The sequence below is a fragment of the Cygnus olor genome, chromosome 3 (genome assembly GCF_009769625.2).
Source record: "Cygnus olor isolate bCygOlo1 chromosome 3, bCygOlo1.pri.v2, whole genome shotgun sequence".
Lineage (NCBI taxonomy): Eukaryota > Metazoa > Chordata > Aves > Anseriformes > Anatidae > Cygnus > Cygnus olor.
The window spans coordinates 31,143,410-31,167,202 of record NC_049171.1 but is presented as its reverse complement, the minus strand read 5'-3'; the positions used below and the strand labels follow the sequence as shown (position 1 = coordinate 31,167,202).

At 38.1% G+C, this 23,793-nt stretch overlaps 1 protein-coding gene across 8 annotated transcripts in view; it reads right to left on the bottom strand.

The window, feature by feature from the left end:
- The window catches only part of COL19A1 (collagen type XIX alpha 1 chain), a 202,161-nt gene that overhangs the window by 128,945 nt on the left and 49,423 nt on the right, over positions 1-23,793 (bottom strand). For 6 of the 8 annotated variants that reach the window (XM_040552559.1, XM_040552554.1, XM_040552560.1 and 3 more), the window contains 2 exons: positions 5,320-5,373; positions 1,032-1,076 (listed from right to left, as the gene is read on the bottom strand). The exons of 1 other annotated variant lie outside the window; for it this stretch is intronic. In XM_040552559.1, coding sequence (XP_040408493.1) covers positions 1,032-1,076; positions 5,320-5,373 — 99 coding nt within the window. The remainder of the gene's footprint in view (positions 1-1,031; positions 1,077-5,319; positions 5,374-23,793) is intronic. One more of the 8 variants, XM_040552557.1, reaches the window with a different exon arrangement.

The window sequence follows — 23,793 nt, the reverse complement described above, 5'->3', positions numbered from 1 at the left end:
TTAGTGCACATCACCTAGAGCAACCCAGGCCAGCATTCTGTCTGCTGAGACAGCCTTCCAAAGGGCCAGTTTAATTCCTATTTTAATGCTCATGGCTTTTTCAACTATTTCTGGCCAATGCAGAGTATCTGCAATTAGGAAAAACTGCTTCACATTCCATTTCTGATACCCACAGGTGCAAAACAAGGAAAGGTTTCTCCTTGAATTTGCATGTGGAAGCTTTATGCCAGCCAGGAGACTACGAAGATCCTTAGAACAACATGCCAGTTCATCTGGCAAAGAAATGGAACTGCCAGTCTGAGGAAGAGGTAAATGCACCTGCAGTCTGCAAGGACAAGCAATCAAGTCATTTCAATTGGAGTCAGATATGTGCAGGAGACAAAACTAATGCTAACTACTATGTAGGTATACAGAAATATATCAACAAAAATTAACCTTTTAAAACTAGTTTTTAGTTATTATGCTGTAGCAAATGTAAAATTTTGCAATTGGTGAATTTACGTTCTTAGGAGAAAAGAATGCAAAACATTTAGTAATTACAATCAACACATTTCAGTAAGTTTTTATTAAACGTTTGTAATTTATAAAAGCAATAACTTCAGTGCTATAAATACCTCCACTATTTCATCATGCATTCCATTTTGTATAAATAAACATCTACTAGTTACCATAGAAATACGGTAGCAGTAGACACTACTGGAGTCAAGTGGTTCTGGTTCTGTTAGACTTCATTATTTAATTGTTTCTTAGAAGAAAGAAAGAAAGAAAGAAAGAAAGAAAGAAAGAAAGAAAGAAAGAAAGAAAGAAAGAAAGAAAGAAAGAAAAGCTTCTAAAAGAAGTGTTGATGTTGCTAATTAATATGCATAAACGAGTCCTTGTTATTAAGCCTTTCAGGAATCACTGCACAGCAAAAAGTAAGAGTTTTATCTGTGAAAGGGTTAAGAGAGGCCTTCAGAACTAGGCTCCAGTTGTTTTGCCATATATCAAAACATTAACCAAAAAAAATAAATAACATGAACAGAATAATTTACCTTTTCACCCTCTTCACCTTTACTACCCACAAAGCCACGTTCACCCTGGAACACAAAACAATAAAATAAATATTTCAAGCAAACATTCTTCAAATAATTGCAGTCCTTGAAATACTTTTATTGCATTGTATTACATTTTTATTATGGGATTAAAACACACACAAAACAAAAAACATTTGGATAACTACAGTCTTGCATCAGAAATGTGCAAAACCTCTACAAAAGCTGCCACGGTTTTCCAATCATCAGTCATATTTTTGTTCAGCCTAAGGGATCTTCTTGGCTTTAAAAATTCTAAACTGTTGATACTAAACCCACTCACTACAGTCCTGGTATTCTGCAGAACGAGTTTAATACATTTATTCCTATGAATTCCTTCATGTTAATTTTTAAATATGACTAGTCATCTGTAAAGGCCTCAAAACCCCATTCAGTTGAGAAAAAGATACAGATGTAACTTGGAGAAAGAAAACCCGTTCCTTTCACTTTGAAAACTTTGTCCCATTAACCAAGTTCTTTAAAAAAAGAATAGAAGAATTGAAATACTAATTCAAACTCATCTTGTTTTGGCAAATTGAATTCTTTATTTAATGATCTTCCAATAAAAAGACCTGTTGTAATGCTCTTCTTGCTCCAACCTGATAACTTTTAGCTCAGAAAAAGATCTTATTGAAGCATTCTTACTTTGTTAATGTCTCTGTCAAATGGTCTTCAACCTGGCTACGTTACAAAAATTATAGTTAACTATTTTAGTCAGATCTTTATTAACATATTTTTGTCTGTTTTGTGAGATATACAACAGAAATACAGCCAAAATCATATGCTTGCAGTACAAAAGCTCCTTAATTAAAAGCCATACCAAGCCACATTCTCTTTCTCCCTTAAATCATCTGGAAAGAGATGGTTTGCATGTCTTTGCCAGCCTAAAGAATTCAGTCTCACTGCCTCAGTACAACGCACATGACTGCTACAGGTTTGAAGATGAGAAGACTGGAAGAATTCTGAAGGAAAGCATATGGCATTGTCTCTAAATTACTTTCAAAAAATTAGAATGAGCAATATCTAAACATTCTTTCACCCTTCAGAGATTTTCATTTCCATATATAGAAGTCCAAGGTTTAAATGAGGTCAACTAAAACAGCAGGCTACAACTTGCAAACTTTCTACCAGCATTTTGCCTAATCGTTCAATTGATCCAATATTGTGTAATGCACATCTGGGAATTAAATTAAAAGCTTAGGAGATGTGCAGGCTTATAGATTATCAAATAGCTTTAGATTTTTCAGCACTGCCTGCAGTGTCTCTTCCCTATTTGCTTTTTTGGCTGGGGTGACTCATGCAGTCAACAGCTTAGGGGTCAGTCTTAAAAGCATATCCAAGACCAAGCATGCAAAATATGTGATCTAGTAAAGTAACCTTCCATATATTCTTACCAAAAAAATGAGTGGTTAATTACTGAAATGATTTCTGAATGTATGCAATGTATTCTTCTCCAATTTTGGATATGCAACAGAACTAACTTCTATTTACTTTTGACAGATTTCTAGAAGCAAAACACTTTCTTTATTTTGCTTTCCCATTTGTAAGACTGCAAATCCTTTCTTTACTCAATTCCCAATCCATTATATAAAAATTATTCACAGATAGAGTCAAAATTTGTCTGGTTGGAGCTTGTGTCCATTGCCTCTTGTCCTTTCACAGTCCACCTTGGGAAAGTCTGGCTCTTGCTCTTCTGCACCCTCCTATTCCTTGCAGATAGCAGTAAAGTCTGCTCCCTTCCAAATCATCTCAAATTATGGCTGAACAAGCCCAGTTTCCTCAGCCTCTCCTTGTACATCATGGGCTCTAAGCTCCTGGCCATCTTGGTGAGCCTCCACTGAGGTCACCTCCATCCCAGATGCAATATAATGTTTGCCTTTGCTGAACTTCTTCATTAGCCTATTTCTGCAGCATGTTGAGGTTCCTCTGTATATCACCCTTCCCCTGCCTTACCAGTGTGCGGGCTACTCCCCCACATCTGGGAGGGTGGAGTAGTAACATCACTACACATCATCCAGGTTATTAATAAAGGCACTAAACAATACTTGCCCCAGTATCAATCCATGAGGGATGACAGCAGTTAGTAGCCATCAGTTATTGTACTGTACCACAGTTATTCCACCTCTGACCCCAACAATACAGCCCATCTTCCACCAACTTACAGAGTCCATATCTCACAGATTTGACTACATTGATATGATTGGAGACTGTGCCAAAAGCCTGTCTGAAGTCAAGGTATACAACATCCACTGCTCCCTATCCACACTGCCTGTCATCTTTTTAGAGCAGACAATTGGATTGTCAGGCATGATTTGTCCTTGGTGAATCAATTCTGGCTGTTCCCAGTCACCTTCTAGTCCTTCATGTGTTTAAAAATGCCTTTCAGGATTTCCTGTATAATTTTTCCAGGGACAGAGGTGAGGTCGACTGGCCTGCACTTCCCTGGATCCTTCTTGACGACAGATGCAATGTCTGCCTGTTTGTAGTCATCAGAAACTTCCCCATGTCATCACAATCTCTTGACATTAACAGAGGGCAGCCTTGCAGTCACCTCAGCAGCCACTGGATGCATGTTGTTTGGTATCTTGTACGTGTCCTTTTAGCTTAAGTGCTCCTTAACACTCTCTTCCTTTGCAGTGGCCAAGGAACGTTCCTCACACACTCTGCTAGAAGGCTCAAGTACCTGGGAGGCCTGAGGGCAAACTTTATTAGTGAAAGCCAAGGTAAACAAAGCACTGAGTACTCTCAGCCTTTTCCATGTCCCTCACTCCATGAAGCAGTGGGTCAGCATTCTCTTCAGTCTTCTTTTGCAGCCAAAATACTTCACAGAAGCCCTTCCTGCTGCCCTTCAGAATCCCTCATTAATTTCAATTCCAGATGAGCTTTTGGTTTCCTAACTCCATCACCACACGCTTTGGCAATGTTTCTATCTTCCTACTGGGTAGCTCATGCCTGCTTCCACTGTTTACTTTGTTTTTGAGCTCAGTCAGAAGCAACCACTTTATCCATGCTGACATTCTGCCATACTTGCTCAGTTTCCATCATATCACAAGGGACAGATCTTGTGGTTTTAGGAAGCTGCCCCTGAAGATCGACCAGTCTCCTGGGCTCCTGAGACCTGCAGGACAGTTTTGGTTGCTTCCCTTTGTCAGATTTGACAAACTCAGTGCCCTGAAACTCTCCTCACAGGCCATGTTTTCTAGATTCTTGAACATACACTAGCTACCTGCTGGGCCTTCTTCAGTTTCTCCACATCTCTCAAAATGGTAAGGATGGAGGAGGACCCAAGCTTGACACAAGTTTCCAGATGCAGTATCACCAGTACCAAGCATAAAGAAAAACACCATCCCCTGATGTTCTAACGTAGCTCAATATGTGCTTTACTTTACTCCCAACAGCAGAACACTATTAGCTTATATTCAGCTTCATGTCCACACCCAGGTCATTTTCATGAACAGTTCTGCCTGTCTTTGCCTGTACCAGTTTAGGGGTTATTAACTATTTCATTCCTTTTTCACAAATACTGGCTAGGTGTCCAGAGTTTTTTCCACACTTAAAAAAAAAATCCAATTAGAGAAAATAAGAAATGCAGTCAACAAAAATGTAGGGAAAGAAGTTTAGGTAATTTCCATTCGACAACATGAAAAATATCAGCCTACATTAGCCACGGCTAAATTACTTCAAAAAATTTGAATGTTACAAAATTCTCATGTTGCACAGCTCCAACCAACAGAACACAAAATCCGATCATGAAAAGGACCAGAAAACTTTAACAAATATTACCAGTAAACTCTAAATTGCATATGCATCTTTTTGGAAGTTCTGGCCTTCCTACAGTATTCCACCTCCAGAGAGGAGCAAAAGATTAAAATGGAAGAGTACAAAACGCACTGCTTCCCTCATCTCCTTGTGCTGAGATCATGACGCCCACATTTCGCATTCTTGGATCTGTGTATCTCATGGCTACAAAGACCCTGCACAGTTCTGAGACCTAGACAACTGCTCTTAATGCACAGTAACACTGGTGGACATGTCTGTGCCACTATACCTCGTGCCTCTTCTCTTGTGAGAGAGCAGCTGATAGTGAAGTTGTATAACATGATGCCTTTGTCATGTCCAAAGTCCAAGTCCAAAACTGGATATATAATTCAAATACAATTTATGTAGATACTGGAGGGCTAGCAAAAAGGATGTTGAGAGTAAAACCACAAAAAAAAAAAGGATTATTTTATTTATTTATTTAATTTACCTTGGAACCAGTAAGACCAGGTATGCCAGGAACACCCACTAAGCCAGGTTCCCCCTGAAACAAAATATACATAACCATCATTTTTTCAGACCTAACTCAAGACTGAGCTAAATTAAGAGGGAAAAAAATGGAGATGTATTTCCTTCTCATTCTTTTTGAACAGAGTTGTTGAATTGATTTCTAGGGTCATTTATGTCTGTTGATTTGTATTTGGTTAAAATACATTTCATATCCAAAATATCAGACAATTAATAATTACAGGTTACCTAACTATGCAGCAGATGTAGCTGCAGACTGCTTCAAATGACTGAGCCACAAGAAGATCAGAGAGCTTGGATTATGTGAAAATCTTTCCTTACTTTTATTTCAGGTCATGATTCAGGAAAAAAAATAAATTAGAAAAACACTTGCATACTATCCAAGTACCTAAAGACTTAGCAAGGGTGCTACAATTTCCATCCTCTCCTTCATACTTATTAGGTGCTTGAGCCCAGAGGGATCTACAATTAAAACGTATTTCTGCTGCTACCTGTGAGCTGAGTGGTGTGGTGCTATCCTACACGTGACACATCTGGGAGAAGCAGCTCTGCCTCCTCCATCTTACAAAATGTTACATCCAGGGATGCACAGAACTTACTTTTCCCATTTTGTCAGCACTGAGATCACCACAACCACAGCTGTTCCCATTGAAAAACACAGGCAGAGGTGATATGGTCATTCATGTTTCATAGAATTACCTACGATTACAGTACATATGAAGCAGGATGCTGGCTTCTAGGCTTTACTCAGTCAAAGGGAAATTTCAGACCTCTTCGCTGTCTTTAGGGGAGTGCCCAACCTACTCCGCTAGATGAAATGCTATGCCTTGATCCGGCGCAACCAAGCAGGCAAAAATCTGTCCTAAGTGAATCTTCCTAAGTGAATGCTCTGACCACCAAAAATTTATGTTGTCAAATTACTGCCTCCTCTACCTGAGATTTTATAAAAGCACAGTAAGTCAGCTGTACAGCTGTTAGTCACATCCCTCTTCCCCCTCAAACATCTTTCTTTCGTGCACTACTCATGAAAATTAAGAATATGATTTGGGTTTCTAAATTCCATTCGAGACTGGATGCTTAGGACTTATGTGTGGCAACTGAACATAGATACAAACAAGCACCTTGTTTATCAGAAATGTTTTTAAAATGTAACTGTACATGCTGAGTAACATCATCATACAATATTTGGTATCTGAACTAAAACTAGTTGAGCAGAAGAAAATTTAAAACAAAAGAGAAACAAATAATAGATTTGAATTAAAAGCTACAGAAAAATAAATCCTGCATGTAACATGGGTATAGTCAAAAAAATAGTAATATCTCACATAGCATTAGAGTATAAGATATTGCAACCATTTCTTTTTCCACTTCTCAGCAAAGCTGGTTAGACAATTACAGACCTAGTGAGGACGAGGCTATACCACTGAAAGCTAAGAACCATCCTCCATTTACAGATTTATGAATTATGCGACTGTGAAGTACATTAATTTTGGTTGCAATAAATCTGAAGTTGCTGAGCTAAGTTCTGTTTGATAAATTCATCCATACTCCTGTGACTTCAAGTGAGATCTTAGAAGGCTTATTAAAGGAATCTAAAATCAAATGCTTTCTCCATTCCATTCATTGCCCTACTAACTCACACACCACCCAGTTCAGTTTTCTAGCCAAGCAAGAATTCAGCAACAAAAAAAGTTTTGAAAGTTCACTTGTTTGACTCGAAGCCAAGTGGAAGATAAATGCCTCACAGACACAAACAAGAATAAACAGAGACAAAGAAAAAACTCTAATCTCTCTGTACAACACAAAGAGACAACAAAAGAATAATTATTCATCTAAATGATACAAGTAATTAAACAAATAAATACAAAGCACTCATAGTATATAACTATTAAATTATGGCTTAAAATAGCCTGTTAAAATGGCATTTTTCTAACTCTACTCATGGTACAGTTTCCAACATCTTCCTTACAGCTCCCCTCTGTAAAAATAGATGCTAGCATGCTGGGGAAAAATTCTAATTAATCATCACAAGTAATCCTTAGTCTTTCATTTTCTCCAAATTTACAACATGAATTCAGAAAAGTTCTTTGTAATATAATAGTTACCAGATAATATTTTATCTTCACTGCTATTCTAGATCATTATAAACTAGAAAAAACAGGACACATTCCCTGTCTTTTTGTTGTTGTTGTTGTTGTTTGTTTGTTTTTATGAAGACAAGGCATAGATGTTTTGTCTTGCACTGGTTAATCAGTGTTCTGCAAATGATTATTCATTCAACAGTATAATGCAAAAATAATCTTCCACATCAATATTGATTCGTATTAAATCTAGAATGATTAATGTTGTGGCTGCTTTACTATTCTGGAAGCGTGCAGTGTATGTATAATCAGGTTCTCAATGTATCTATCATTTATTGATTCTGCAGTTTTTACTTGCACTGCAACACCCTATTAAGTTAGATATTCTCTCTACAGCTAAAGGTTTTCAAGATACAATAAGTTGCAATATCTATGTGCTTAGCAACTACTTTAGAATGCATATTATTTTTCTAAGAATTTTTATACCTTGTCTTCCATATTTTGTTATTTTTCCCTATAAATAAGAGACTTTTGAATTTATAAAAAAAAAGAGACACGATACTTAATATGCAAGTATCTGAGCTATATTAAGTGTATTGGTTATTTGTACTACCAAACAGTATGGTGCATTCAAACATGAATTAGGTGTTTACTAATCATAAGAAAAAAAAGAGTTGAGAGAAACTTGTATCAATGATTTAGAATGTGTATTGCTATTTAAAACCTTTCAGGCATTAGCACAGTTTATAACGTCAAATGTACTGGAACTTTGTGAGATTCTCCTCGTGGCTGGGAAAGACAATTACTGTAAAATATTTTAAACACTCGTTTTACAGATATGATTTCTATGAATAGAAAAAAAAAAAACAAACAAACAAAAAAACCAGATGCTTCTCCATCCTCAACAGGCAGTTTTTCTTTTATTTTAAAATTTACTGGGGCACTGCCAGGAGCTTGATTTACAGAATAGACCTGCTACTTCAGGGTTACTAGCAAGGAAACTCATCTTAATAGAAGTAAAATCAGCACGGTCAAATGCTACTTACTGTTTTGATAATTTATGGATATGTGCCTTCCATTACCCTGAGTATGCCAGACCCTTGGAATAATCTAATAGCCCGGTGTTTTAAAATGAGGACAACTATTTTTAGCATTGCAGAAATGGAGCGGAATGTTCAACAATGTGCTATCACAGGGCTCTATCAACATCCTCCCCCTTGTAACACGTACAGAGTGAGTCAAGAACCACAAACAGGGTCAGAGCTTTCCCTTTAATAAATAACAATCCCACACCAATTATACTCCATTAGATGACATCTCCCTTAGCCTACTGGAGTATTTCCTTGTTTCTCTAAGCAGGCTCATTTTAATGGCTAGAACTACCCGATAAAATATTAATTATTTTAAAACATACTCATAAAAATATACTAAGACTTGCCCTGTGAATCTCCAGGACTTGTCATGTCAGGAAGCTTGTGCTAAATATTATGACACCCTGGTTTCACTGCGTCTAGTGATCCTTTTGTTCCCACTTGGTTACTGCTGAACTAACAGTGCTCAGCACTTGCTGGGCTGCGAAGGCCCAAATCAGGGCTCTCCTTTATGCAAACGTGATCCATGTAAGCAAGCATAAGATCCTCCCTTCAAATAACCTAGTGAAGAAAGAGCTGGTGACAGATAAACAGTAAGCGTCCTTTGCTCTCTTCTGCGTCCACAGCAGCCTCAGCACAGCTGGTACTCCATGGTTCAGCCACAGGGGTGAGGGCCGGTGAGGGAACTTGCATGTCCTTGTGTCCTAGTGGTCAGGGCTCCTGTGGCTTTTCTGTGTAGCTGCTCATGAGAAGGGCAAATGAGAACAGCCCAACAAGAATGACATAATCTGAGTCCAGGAGGCATCAATTTTCCTCATTTCTAGCCCTTCCTGATACCCATCTTTGGGACAAGGCTGACTGATTCAGGCATTCATGTCACCTAGAAGTTAATATACTGCAAACTTGACATTTGAAAACTTAGGCTTCAGCCCTTTGCAGGCAAACTAATTAATAAGCAGGTAGAAACAGCTTAGGACTCCAGAGAACATGATCAGAGGGCTCCTTACTCCAGACTACACGCTTTCTACTTGGCATTGTTTCCTTTTTTATTTTTCTATTAGCATGTGCTAAAAGTGCACAACTACCACAGTTTCTATATTCAAATACATAAAGCATGCATATTTTACAAACGCATGACATAAATCAGAAGTTTGTTTCTGTATTTTACTCCACAAATTATTTTCATACAAGAGAAGTCAGAGAAGTTATTCTGAAAAACCTGAGATGAAAGGACTGCTTCACTTATCTTCATGCATCACAGCACAGCTATAGGCCTGTACGTTGCCTTTCCTTTTCTTTAGAAAATTGATAAGAAACTGCCCGAAACCTTTATGATAAATGTCAAATAGAGGTTTTTATACCATTAACAAAAGTATCAGCAGAAGCAGAGACTCCATTGTCAGCAGATGTTCTCTATGCTTTTGACAAATACAAGTGGTGTTCACTGCTATCACACGTCCTTAGAGAAGTGCCTACTGCCTCCTTTCTCTTCTTGACATTCCTCATCAAGAACTGATTCCTCAGTCCAGAAGACATGCTTCAAGTCACCATCCATAATTGCCACTGATTTCAAGAAGAACAGAATTGGACTGCAAGGAACTTAACAACAAAACAGAGGAGAAAAATAAAAGCTGACAGTATTATCAGCACATAACCAGGACCTCATGTAGCTTATGTTTGGTTCCCAGCTGTGCCTCTGTTTTATGTAACCTCCAACAGGTGATTTATACCTTATTCTCCTTCTCTCCCTCCTACAGTATTTTTAAGAGGAAATTTATTAGTGTCTGCAGAGCCTCGGAGGCCGTAATGGTGGAGCATTACAAGCCAGAGTAAAGCTCCACACAGTGCCAAAGAGCAGTGGAATGGGGCAGCTGCTCCTTATTCTGCCTCACTGTGTTCTAGAGCCTGAAGAGCTTTTACCATTTTTTGTCTCTCTGCTTTTCAGACTGCATCAAATGACCCAACTAACACCTTTTTTAATGGCTCATCACCCAGTTACACCCCTTAGGTAAGAAAGGTAAGAAGCACAACATAGTTTACTACTGACAGATATGGGTAAAGTTTAATATATTTTTCCCACTGTTATTTAAAAATGTAGTGACAACATGAATTGAACATGAGCTTCAAAACAATCCTGCTCAGTTGACCTATGACACCATACAGACAGCATAAAGAAAATGCATGTGAAGAGCATGAAAACATTTCCTGTAGAGTACTGAGAATAAGAAAATAGGCTTCTGTCTTCAAAAGATTCTGAAAGATTCATAGATTCTTATGGATGAACAGTTCAGAAAATTAAGTCTAGCCAGTTGGATACTTCTATCATCTAAGACAACACAATAGAAAAAAAATGGAAGTGATCTTGTACTCATGGACAGCTGAAAGATTTTTATAACTATATTTTTTCCTTTATGGTAGATCTGTCAAAAGAAAAATTGCCTGGACTTATACACCATCTATTGATTTAATGTTAACCGAGCCATAACACAGCCTTAAAACAAATCTAAACCCTATTAAATTTTCAACGGAACTGCAAATTCATCTAATTGACCTTGCTAAAATAATATTTGAAATGCAATAACGTTAATTATCAGCTAAAAGGCATTCTCTGAAACTAATGAATCGCTGCAGACTTTTTAAAATAATAAAATTATTATTACTACTATATTTACCATAATAATTGGTGCACTGAGGTAAACTACAGTGGTCAACCTCTTATAGGTGGGAGGCTATTCTTTAATGCATGAAATAAAAAAAAAAAGAAAAAAAACCTTACAATATTAATTTCCATAACCTGGAAGTTATGCAATATATATTCCATATATTTCCATATATATTAATCTATTTCCATATATTCAGGAGGGAGATTCTCAGCTAGTACAAATGCCAGCTTACACTAACAAAGATCTGTCCACAGACCATCAACCATCAGTCTAACATCTAACAATACAGCTATAAAATGCACAAACACAGCACCAAAATTACAGATTTAGGGTGAATCAAAAATAAATAGATAGCATATAGACTGGACTTTCTAATCTAAGAACTAACTCAGCTCAGTATTTGTTCTGAAGTACCACATGTTGGTTTGCTTGTACAGCTGCAAACCTCCTGTCAACTATTGATCAGTAAAGTAGTTCAAGATACAGTTTCCCTGTCTCCATTTACACTTAGAAGTGTAATACTTTCTTAAGAAATCTCTCTCTTCACTTTCGACATTTGATGTATTTTGGAAGTGGACTAGTATTTGGATTTAAGAGGCTATAAAGTCAATATACTTAGAATTCCAGCAGACAGTTCTCCCACCTGTGAACCCAGGTATCAACCAATCTTATGTCAGCACAGGAACCACAGGGAACTGCTTCCTAAATATAAGTCCATGTACATCTTACTGCTATCAGTTCCGTGCAGCTTTGAAGGGTACAGCAGCATCTCAGCCTAGCAAAGTTGTAACTTTTCCTTTCAGCCCCTTTTCTTGACCTCTTGGATGCTTATTAGCCTATCCCTACTTCTGGGATGCCTGACAAAAAGAGCTAGTCCACTATCCAAGGGACATAGAATCTACACGAAGAGTTTTTAATCATCCTTTCACTAAAAAACATTGTTTATTTAGAGAATCAACATTACTCTGACAGCCATTTCTCTGGCTGCATTCCTTTCTCATTCTTCTTAAGTTTAGCAGACATACTGCCAGAAAACTATATTCTATAGTCTGGTATTTCTTCTGGCTATTTCACAATGCTGGTATTATAACCTCATCACTGCAAAGATCCATTTATTTTTGTTAACGGTTCCTGAAGTCTCATCTCCTTCCACCTCATAGATTTGAAAACCAGAAAACAAAAATGCTCAGACTAAATTATGAAGAAAAATAGAGGGGAAAAAAAAGACAAACTGCTCATAGTCTCTGTTATGTTACAGATGCTATTGCCTAAGATTCTGAGAGTTCACATTAATCAAAGATTATTTATAAGAGCATCCTGATACTCTACTATTTCCAATGCTGGTTTGGCCAGAAGAGTTGCTTGCTATGGCAGTGACTAACAAATGTCACAAAGATCATCCTTTCTTCCACTCACCGTTATCTGAACAAAAACCTTAAACTGAATTAAACAGACTACAATTGAGACAATCTCTCTTCAGTTATATAGAGTCTTGTGTGTAGCTTACAATAAAAGCAGTAAGGATTAGCATTGTACACTTTTTATTCTCATCCATTAAGTACTTTCTGACCTTCACTCTTCCCTCATAGCCCTGGCTGTATCTCATCAGTACTGTACACCTTTCTGGGCAGGGAATTTCTTTTACTCCAGGCTTATGCAAGACTCTGTACAAGAAAGTCCCAAGACTTTCTCATGTTAAGGGAAGAGGCAAACACAGTATGTAACTGCCATACCCAGAAGTCTTGCATTCTCCTTCCATCCCTGCTCTATGTGGGAATGTGCATTGTGACAAATGGACAGCTAAATAAACATTTCTTGAAACCCTATTGGCAGGAGCTACAGAGAAAATGTGCATCTTCCACATGTAAAGGTAGCAGGTTCCAACTACTAAATAAAATTAGCATGGATTAATTTCTCCCGTTTAGTGTCTGAGGGAATTTTTTATTTTTTATTTTTATTTTTTTTTAACAGACTAAAACTGTATTACCATCATTTTTAAGGAGAAACAGAAGAACTACTATTCACAACAAAGAGGGAGAATAGTGAAAGTGGAGTAAACTCTGAACAAAAAGCATCAGCTGACTAGCTTCTCAGTATCTGTGAAAAAAATCCGTCCTGTGTGAGGTGCTTTTAAATACAAATCAAACACCTGTCAACCAGCTGGGCTGTGTGTGTCACTGCTGAGCCATCTGCAGAAACACACCCCGCGCCAGTTGCTTTACTTAGCCCGGCCTGGGAACAAGAATCCATTAGACAGAAAGTCAACAGTGGAATTAGCAGCACTTTTTCTTTTAGTGCCCTTCCACTTACTTGTTTGACTTCTTATGTTTCTATTTTTGGGAGCCTCATGCCAGAGCAACAGTGCTGACTGCTGATTAGACAAGACTTGGCCCAGCCTCAGCACGTCACATTGATCTGATCGATTCAGGCTTGAAGCATGCAGTATGAATCTGAGGTGTTGAGAAATACCAGCTAGCCATGGCAATTTAAGGAGTACACCCTGTTCTTCTCTAGCTGTGAATGATTTTACTGTATGGATAAATAAGTTTGCATATCCAACAGCTTGGTATCTATGAATGAAAATAAAAAGCAACTTACATGGAATTTGGAATATAAAACTTACATTATAACTTTTACATTTTGGGGGGAGAAAGTATGTTTGTTGACAATAAAAATCCAAGTGAGCTGGATTTAAAATAATTATACGACTGATATACCTCATCCACCAAAAAAAGGGCAAAGAGCTAATAGTTAATAGTCACTAGTCCAAACAGTACTCTAAGCTCCATACAATTTGTACTACATATAAATTTTCTATTACAGCAGGCTAACATTTTTTTTTTTTTTAATTTCAGGAGCTACTTTTTCAGGAACTACGGTTGTTGTTAATCAGGCAGAGTATAATGTTATATATAAATTAAATTAGTAACAGTAACATACGTCATTGTTTTTAAGTTATTCTACTACAAATCAATAATTCATTGCATTTGAAGTGTTATATTTAGTAAAGTTCACTAATTTCTCAAAAGAAAATAAACACAAGTAAGCAGAATGTGTCAGAAAAGTAGTACAGCACTGCAGTACAGCAGAAAGTTCCTTCCGTCCTGATTAGTCTATCTCCGGCAACACACTACTGCCAACTTTTATGATTTCAAGTCTGGCAATAGCTGGTATTTTTCTTAAAGCCCTACCTTCTTATGAGATGGCAACAACCGATAATAGTAGTTATAAGATTTCCAGTCTCTACCTGAATGAAAAAAAAATCATGAAAATGTAACACCACGTGCTACAGAAACCTCACAAAAACAGCCTAAAAATATAATTGAAAAAAAACAATCGAAGAAAACTCCTCAAACCTCCCCCATCCCATTCAAAGTCTGCAAGGTCCTGACTCAGCCTCCTCAAATGCAGTTAAGCACACCAGAGCCATGCAGACTCAAAGCTGGAGTATTCATGAATCTCTGATTAAGGAACAAAGAGCTGCATTTAATGACTGCATTATTTAACGACTGCATTATTTTTTACTTCCATGTTATGTAACAAACTAACAAAAGCCTCTTCTACATGGCAGCATGCCACTGTCCCTTTTGCTCCCAGCAGCCCAGACAACTATAAAATGGATGGTGACCTTTGGTTTCTTTGGCCACACCTCACGTAACAATAGCAGTCACTGCCTGCAGAGCCCATGTGACTGGCCACATTTTTCTGGTTATTAAAATTTCCTTTCAAATACCAGAGCCCCCCCCTTCTGCCCCCACTCTTATCTCACCACAGTGACACTGGCCTATTGCTTTGATGCTGAGCAACACAAGCATTAGCGTCTGGCTTCCCAAATACAGTTTGTACTTTTGTCCTACTGAGACCGATCTGATTCTGACAGAAACTAGGAGAGGGCAAAAGAAAATGTGACGGGTTAGCTAATGGGCCAAACAGGCTTTTTTTCCTCAAAAAACAACGATTCTTTAATGCAGGATGAAGTCACTGCTCACCAGCAGCACACGCCCAAAAGCAGTCACTAGCACCATTCTCTCCAGAATGGAAACAGCACCAAGCGGCGCCGCCGCACGCGATGGAATCTGGTGCCCCGCAGCTCGCTAGCAAGAACCCAACCGTACTGCTGCCGTGTAACTTTAGGAGCTGAAAAACCAGGGAGCTCAACAGTTCCTGCAGTTGGAACTGCAAAAATCACCTAATAAGGCAAAAATAAGTCAGCACAGCAGACAGCTCTCTGGAATCAAATTTATGATCAAAGGCTATTCAAAACACATCCTTGTAATGTTAAAGAGAGAGCAGAGCAAGAAATATACATGCTGAAGTAATGAAGCAAGTTTTGGAAAACACAGTGGTCTAAAGTGTTTGCCCAGCAGGATTTTTAGAGAGTGTATTCATGAATCAGAAAGCTATAGGGAACTACTCTTTTCACATACATTTATGTCTTAAAATCAGATGTGCATTAATTATACTCAAAGATATCACTGAAAACACAAAAAGAACACAGGAAACACATACCAGATTTGTTACTGCAATAAATGAGATCCAACCACCTGATGGGCAGCAGTTCTCAAAGTCAAGGCTTTAATATAATGATAATAAAGTTTCCAACTGTAAAACCACTCTCTCTCTCTCTTATTAATATTTACTTGTTAGCCCATCAAACCTCATTTTTAAAAAATTACACCTTGTTTCCTATTGAAATGTTTCAGCCTTATGCTAATAGAGCTCATAATTTTCCTTGTACTTTGAAAATGTTTCTGTTGTCAAATATTTCTTTCTATACTAGTGATTATACTCTTCAGTCTTTGTTGCAGACTCCAAAGTAAAGGAACAGAGGGATTTTTCAGAAGCTGTATAACTTGTACAAACCATCGCCATACCTGATCTAAAAATGTTGAAATGTAACTGATTAGCGATGATAGGAGCTCAGAAATTGGATTACACTGAGTAATAGACAAAATGAGGAAGATGGCTTTAAGTAGCACATATCCAGTGCTCCCCATGCATTTTTTGGAAGCTTTTTCAGGGATGCTGATGAGCTACGTTGGATATACGTTGACCCCTGTCAAGGATCTGTACAGCACATGAGAAGTGGAAGACGCTGTGTGCGGAGATCTTTCAAGACTGGAAAAGACTGTGTCACTGGAAGCTCAACACCAACGTCTCTTCAGATTTGCATGCCTGCATGAATGCAAGATACTCTAGGAGCATATGCTGGACTGGCATAACAGGCCATGTGTCCATGACTCTTCTATAAACTCAAATAGGCCTTGTAAAGTTATAGACAGGGTTTCCATGGTCTAGTTGGAGCAATGGGGAAAGCAGTTCAATGATCACAAGGATCTTCATGATGACACAATTTGATCTGGATGTACATTTAACAAGTTTCCAGTGTTCAAGAGGCATTAGGATAATGTAATTAATAATATGCTTTAATTTTTGTTTAGCCCTGAAGTGACCAGGCAATTGGACTTTATGATCTCTGCAGGTCCCTTCCAACTGGCTACTCTATTTTGTTCTAAAAAAGCTATCCCTGAAGATCTGACCCTGGAATAACTCAGTATGGAGATGGGTATTAAAACTACCTCTGAAAGTAATCTGAAGATCCACACTGTACTTGCATGTCTGTTTTTTTTCCCCTTAAAACTTTCAAATAATGCATATATTTGGAAAACAAAGCACTGGCCATTTCTAAGCCATGCATTTTATTGAGCTTCTGAATTCTGCAACAGTCATTTATTTAAATAAAACAAAATAAAATAAAATAAAAAAATAAAAAGAGTCTCATGTTTCATAGCCATTTTCAAATTCACTTTCTCAGGCACCATTAAGGGAAAACAGAGCTCTTTCCACCAGGCAATGCAAAGGATGCAGTTCAGGAAGTGTTAACACATTGTTTTGACACCACAAATGGTATCCATATCACATTTTGGGAACCCTTTTGCTAATCATTTCCTGACTTGTACAAAAGAAAACTCTACTGCAAAAGGATAATCAAATTTAATGAGAACAAAATGGTCAGTGCTTGGTTTCAGACTCAGCTAAGACTCTGAAAGCGTGAAGAAAGCACATTGCTAATGGACTTGAGAAAACTGAAATTACAGATTTCAGATTACAGATTTAACTCATTAAATGAGAAAAACACCACCCACCAACAAACAACATTATATATTCTAGTCCTGTTGTCTTCCAGATCATAAAATATGTGAGTTTGTGTATAATTTGTTGGCCATCCCCACAAATAGATGCAAGTGAACAAAAAAGGGAACAATTCTTTTGCAGATACCCACTGTACAGTCACACGTGAACCAAATCTCACCTTCATCATTCTTGGAAGTACAAATAGCACTTGTACAGTTGGTAGAGCTCTTGAAACGTACACTTAGTTTTTTTCTTTGGCCTGACTTTGAATATAAATCTAAGTTGTGTGATGATAAACATTGTTTTTATTCATATAAGCATTTCTTTCTCCTTTCAGTCTGTCTAAACTGTTTATTTTAGTAGTATACTGTGGGAGTAACCACACAGTGCAGTAGCAAAGGCACAGCATATTGAATATTTTGCTACCTCTACAGGCTTAGTGTGCAAAAAAGAAAAAGGTATTTTAATGAGCTTACTCAAAATATTTAATGTTTTAGGATGTCTGTTCATAATCTAGATTGGAAAAAATAATGCAAAAAATACAATAGTAAAGCTAAACGATTTGAAAGTCAGGTATTAAAAGTGAATGGAGTTACAAGTATTTCACAAAATGTACTTTAACAAATATAGGTGCATGATCACCATCATGATGAAATCTATACTATGGACTAAAATAAAACAATTTTTATAGAAACTTGGCTACAGGGGAACAGACAAAAATGTATTTTGGTTTGGTAAGTCATCTGGATCCTCTGAATTACATTTCTGGCAACTTCAGTTGTATTTTACAGAATGTAGTAGAGAAAGAAGAAAAAGTATTTCCATAATTAAAAAAAACAAAACAAAAAAAAAAAACAGACAAATACGGAATGGTCAAGAATAGAGCCAATCATTCACCTTCAGCAGCTTAAATCCTTTGAGACATGCTGCCATCAGCTCATCCTCAAAAGCCTAAGAGCTTTTGGGCTAGTAGGACCCATAACATATGTATTCTCCTACATGCCATGGTGGCAACCTCTCTCTCAGAACTAGAAAAACCCTCGTACACGGAGACTGGTCTGTTCCTAAAACAATATGCCAACAGAGCTGGCAGGTTCATCTTGACTGCTTCAGGCTGCTTACTGTGCTTAAGTTCTAGGAAGTAGTCTACCATGTCAGAAAGCATCACATTAGAGACCTGCAGCAAGGATAAGTTCTCGCCGCATTTACCAGAGAAGTACATCTTTTTAAAGATTTTCCTGCAGTTAACTGTACTGGGTCTGGCTGGGATGGAGTTAACTTTCCCCACAGCAGCCCATACTGTGCTGTGCTTTGCACTTACACCTAGAAAAGCACTGGTATCACACCGATGTTCTGGCTACTGCTGAGCAGTGCTAGCACAGCATCAAGGCTAGCTCTCCAACTCCCTCCTGTCCAAAGGCTGGGGGTAGGCAAAACGTGGGGAGGGGGTATGACAACAGCTGACCCAAACTGACCAAAGGGATATTCCATACTGTATGGCATCATGCTCAGCAATACAAGCGTGAGGTGAGGGACAACTCTCAATAGGAAAGCATCTCTCTTCCCAAGAAACTGCTACAGGTACTGAGGCCCTGATTCCCAAGACATGGCTGAACATTGCTTGCTGATGGGCTAAAAAGGGGCAGGGCTAAACAATTTTTTTTTCTTCTTTTTGCTTCCACATGCCCTTTGATTTTATTTTTTTTTTCCTTTAATTAAACTGCTCCTTACCTCAAAACATGAGTCCCCCCCCCACATCATATTTTCTCTGTTCTGTACAGGAGTGAGATCATGAGAGTGGCATGGTGGGACTTAGCTGCCCACCAGTATGAAACCACCATGTTAACCAAAACACAACACAAAACAAAAGACAATCAAACAAACAGGAGTACATTACCTAGTGTCCAGGACATAAATAAAGTTTTAATTTGGAGCTTCACTGTCATGGTACTGTAGACCCAGGAGCAAACACAAGGAAAAGACTTGAGTTGCTTGGATAAGTGAAAAAAGAAGCACAGAAAACGGAAGAATCTCAGCTATACAGAGGCAAATCAAACCCAGTTTGTTCAAATTTACAAGAAGCTCAGGAAAGGAAAGGGACAGAACAAACTCCCTGTAAAGGAGAATGAGAAGGTCTGGTGGCAACCTCAGAAAGGGTCTAAGAATGCATTCTTAAGGATGGAATACTTGATCTTCCAGCCATAGCTCACAGTGTACAACCCCTTAAGTTGTCAGACTACCCAGAAGCATACCGCAAAAGAAGGGTGAACACAGGATACACTTACTGCAAAGTCTGATGGTTTGCTGGACTGGAAGAGCAGAGAGACTAACCCTGTTCTCTTCCAACACAGAAAGTACAGCAGTGAAGTTGATCATCCTTACCTCTATCCATCCCCCAGTACATGCTATGGAAAGGCCCTGCACAAATGCAATCTGTAAGTAATCAATAAGACATCATCATGGCAGTAAAGAAGAAGCCTGTGGGTTTCACCAACAAGAGAGTCCTCTCACCATTTCAGTATGACAGGAACACTAGGAAAACAGTGTTGTGTTTTTGTTTGTTTGTGTGTTTTTTAATAGGATACTTCCAGAAAATGTAACAACCTTGCTCAGATTTCATCAGTGGTGTAACACAACACACACAAACAGTATCTAAAGACTACTTTGAACAGCAGAGCAAGCAGTTCTTGTCGTAATGAGATTAGTCCAACTGCTAGACCAGGTTTGCTTACCTTGTGAAACCTGACATGAAGCAGATAGGTAATTGTCATCCTACACCTTAGTGAACTCCAATCTCCTCAAACCTCTGCTTCAGGGGCAGATTTAATTTCAGCATGTTTATTCTCAGGCCATACAGCCAGCACTCTGGCTGCAATCCAGTTGTACTAAATAGCTTAAGAAATGTATCCAAAGAAAATTTCACTTGCTAATCGCCAAAGAATAAAGTACGCTAACACACTGCTTCTTTGACAAGTGTTTGTTCTGTCCTCATAGCCTTTGCTGAAGATCTTCAAACCAGCCAAGGCATAAGGACTCAGACACATAGTGATTCTGATTTACCACAACATTTCAGCTCCTGTATCATGACTAGATACATATGCTGACAAATTTTCCCCAGAAGGCTGAGTCACAAATCAGTCCTGATTGCAGGAAGGGGATTATGGCAAAGTTTTCCACATCTTCCAGTAGCCTACAATTGAAGTCAGTTTCCTTCCAAGCGAGGACTATTGCTGTCTTATTTTTAGGATTATAAACCAACACCACAGAAGTCTCTCCTCTGATACTTTTAAGAATTCCTTCTGTTGTCCTAGGTAAGACCTACTATTTTAAAAATATCTCTTAGGAAAGTTCCCTGAAAAAGGTCAGGGAAGAAGAAACTAGGTAGTTAGACACAAATATTTGTGACGGTGTCTGTGATCTACTGCCTTCTGACTTTGAGGGCCTGCGGTAGGGCTCCACAGGGACTGCATTTGATTCTTCACTCTCTAGGCTGGTCACCAGTACTGTCAGACTGACTACTTTTGCCCTGAAGGCAGATGACATGACAAGCACGTTGTGGTGTGGGGTGTTGTCAGTCAGTGGAAACCTTACTTTTTGTGTTGGCAGCTTACAAGAATTACAGTAGAAAAAAACAGAACCGCAGAACTGCCTGAACAGACATCTGTTTTCTTCAGGAAACAGGTGTGTTAAGGTTATTCTTATGTCACTCTGGAGTCATCAAGACTTAAACTTTGTTCTCTGGATTAGCACACCGCAGGTCCAACCTCTCAGATGGCAGAACCTCTCACCAGTCTACACCATTTAGATATCTGCGACTATTATCAGTACAACTGTTGCAAAACCACTGTAGCATTCAGTGAATGAGAAATTGTTCTGGGCTGCATCAAGGGCCACCTGCAAATTATTGTCAGCTATAACCTGTCCTGCAAATGACAGAAGGCCAAACATCACATTTGAAGAGAGACTGAAGATGTATCAGGTACACAACCTATTTTCAACACTTCAGATCCCTGAACTCAAGGCCATATACAAAGGAAGCTCTACAGACTTGCCTAGAAAATCTGCAAACTTCTCATTGTCTATGTAGATTTTGAAAATGAAGTATACAATCATGGGGCATTTTCTGGGGAGGTAAAATTCTCTCAAGTAATAAAGTTGATTGGATAGGATTATTCTAGCTTTAGACTTTCACTACAATGATGGGTAGATTTGAGCTAATCAATTCTACAGAAACAGTCCCTCTAATAGTCCAGTTTATCTCATTCCAAGGTAAAGTTCCAAATAGGTCACATGAATTAAGCAACATGGCATTATCCTAATGATTCTATGATTTTATGATTAAGATCTGTCACATATTTATTCTCTGAACTTTTTCTCACAGAAAAAAGTATGAACAATGAAGTATTGTAGTGGATAGTTTCTGGTTGCATCAGCCCTTTTTCTCTCTGAAGTATCAACCTGCATTTACATACAAAACAGCTGTATCTTTTCTTTTTTTTCTTTTTCCTGAATAGTTAGTGACAGGATCATATCTGCACAAACTGCAGAAAAACATAAATTAGACATCCCAGTCAAACAAAACCACATTTCTGTTAACAGAAAATGTGTATTGAGGGGTGTAAGAAAAGGATAAGCAGTGCTAATTCCTGAGAATGTTCCCTCAGCATTCCACGATCTGCGCCTCCCCTTCCGGAAATATAGGAGATGCCTTTGTACTTAGCAGTTCTCAGAGGATTTTTCTTCCTTTACTTTGTTCAGTTGTCTTTGAATCCATGTACATTTCCAGCATCCAGAACACCCCAGAAAAAAAGAGCTCAAAAATAGCAGACACACAAATTCACACAGCTCTTGACGCATCAGCTGAGAGACAGAGCATGTTAATACCTTTCATAATATAAGGAAAATAAAGTGATTCAACCTCCATAAAGATGCTAATAATTCCATCCAGCCCTATATTACTCTACATAGACATGACAACTCAGGCTAGCATAAAGCAGGTGGCTGTATCTCAGTTTCATCTAGCTATGTATGTACAAAATAAACATATATATATATATATATTAAACAGCTTTTGGTCTTGCCAGTTTCAGATTCCACAGTAGTTCATTTTTAATTTGCAACAGTGATATGACTTTTATGTAGTCTGAACTAAAAGAGCTATACTGTTCAGGAAAAGTATACTGTTCAGGATAAGTACAGTGTCTCAAGATTAAATACGATCTGACTGCTGAGCCTCATATAAACTAACAGGAGCTTTGGGATTTGGACTCACAGTGAATCTGCAAGGCACTAAAAAATAAAAAGAAAAAGAAAAGAAAAAGAAAAAAAAAAGGAACCCAAACAGTATTAACCATGGAAACTGCATGGAAACTGCAATAACAACTTTTACTGGAAAATCAATGTCACTTCGTAATTTTCAAGAAAGACAACAATTTATTCCCACTAGCTCACAGAGGGAAGCGCAGTAAAGTAAAAACCGTCTAACTGGATCAAATCGAAGGTTGGAAATTAGGAGAAATTTCTTCTCAGAAAGTAGTCAGGCATTGGAACGGGTTGCCCAGGGAGGTGGTGGAATCACTGTCCCTGGGGGTGTTCAAGGAAAGGTTGGACGTGGTGTTTAGGGACATGGTTTAGTGGGTGACGCGGGTGGTGGGGGGATGGTTGGACCAGGTGACCTTGGAGGTCTATTCCAACCTTAATGATTCTATGGTTCTGTGAGGCTTTCTCTGGTCAAGTGTGTCTCCAAAATTTTGGCGACAACAGATGCTTATGGAAAGTATAACAACAGGGCAACCATAGAGACTTCCCAGTGCGTTTCCCAGACTTCAGCATCTTGGAGTTCAAGAACTTTCGGAGAAGCAGTGTTGTCTATCTTTGACACCCTCCGTGGATTTTTATTTCACCAACTTTCTAATCAGTTTTTTCAAATGATTTAAATCCTGTGGCAGAGTTCCAACTTTGATTTTGTTATAAGCAGAAGGATATAATATCTATCCTTTCTATCCTTTCAGAACTTGCTATCAGATAATTTGATATTCTAGTTCTCTCAATGGAAGAGTGTGAAATAAATAAATACAATCCCTATTAATCTTTTCTGTTCCACTGATACTTCTATAGAGCATACTTTTATAGAATACAACACATTTCCCCTCCGCTGTGACTTTTTCAAACTGAAGTCCACATTGCCACATCTTAATTGGAAGATGCCCAATGCTCCTGATTACTCTTGACACCTCCTCTGAACCTTTTCCAATGCTATTATATCCACTTTGAGATGTAGGAACCAGAACTGTATACAGCATTCAAGATATATCACAAGGCAGTTTTATTAACAGTAGTGAATTTAAAATGCCTTTTCTTCGTTCTCCATTCTCTTCCCTAATCTTTACTAAATTCAATTTATTTATTTGGCTAGTAGTTAACAGTGAGTGTATGTTTTCATTGACCTCTAATCTCAAGATCACTT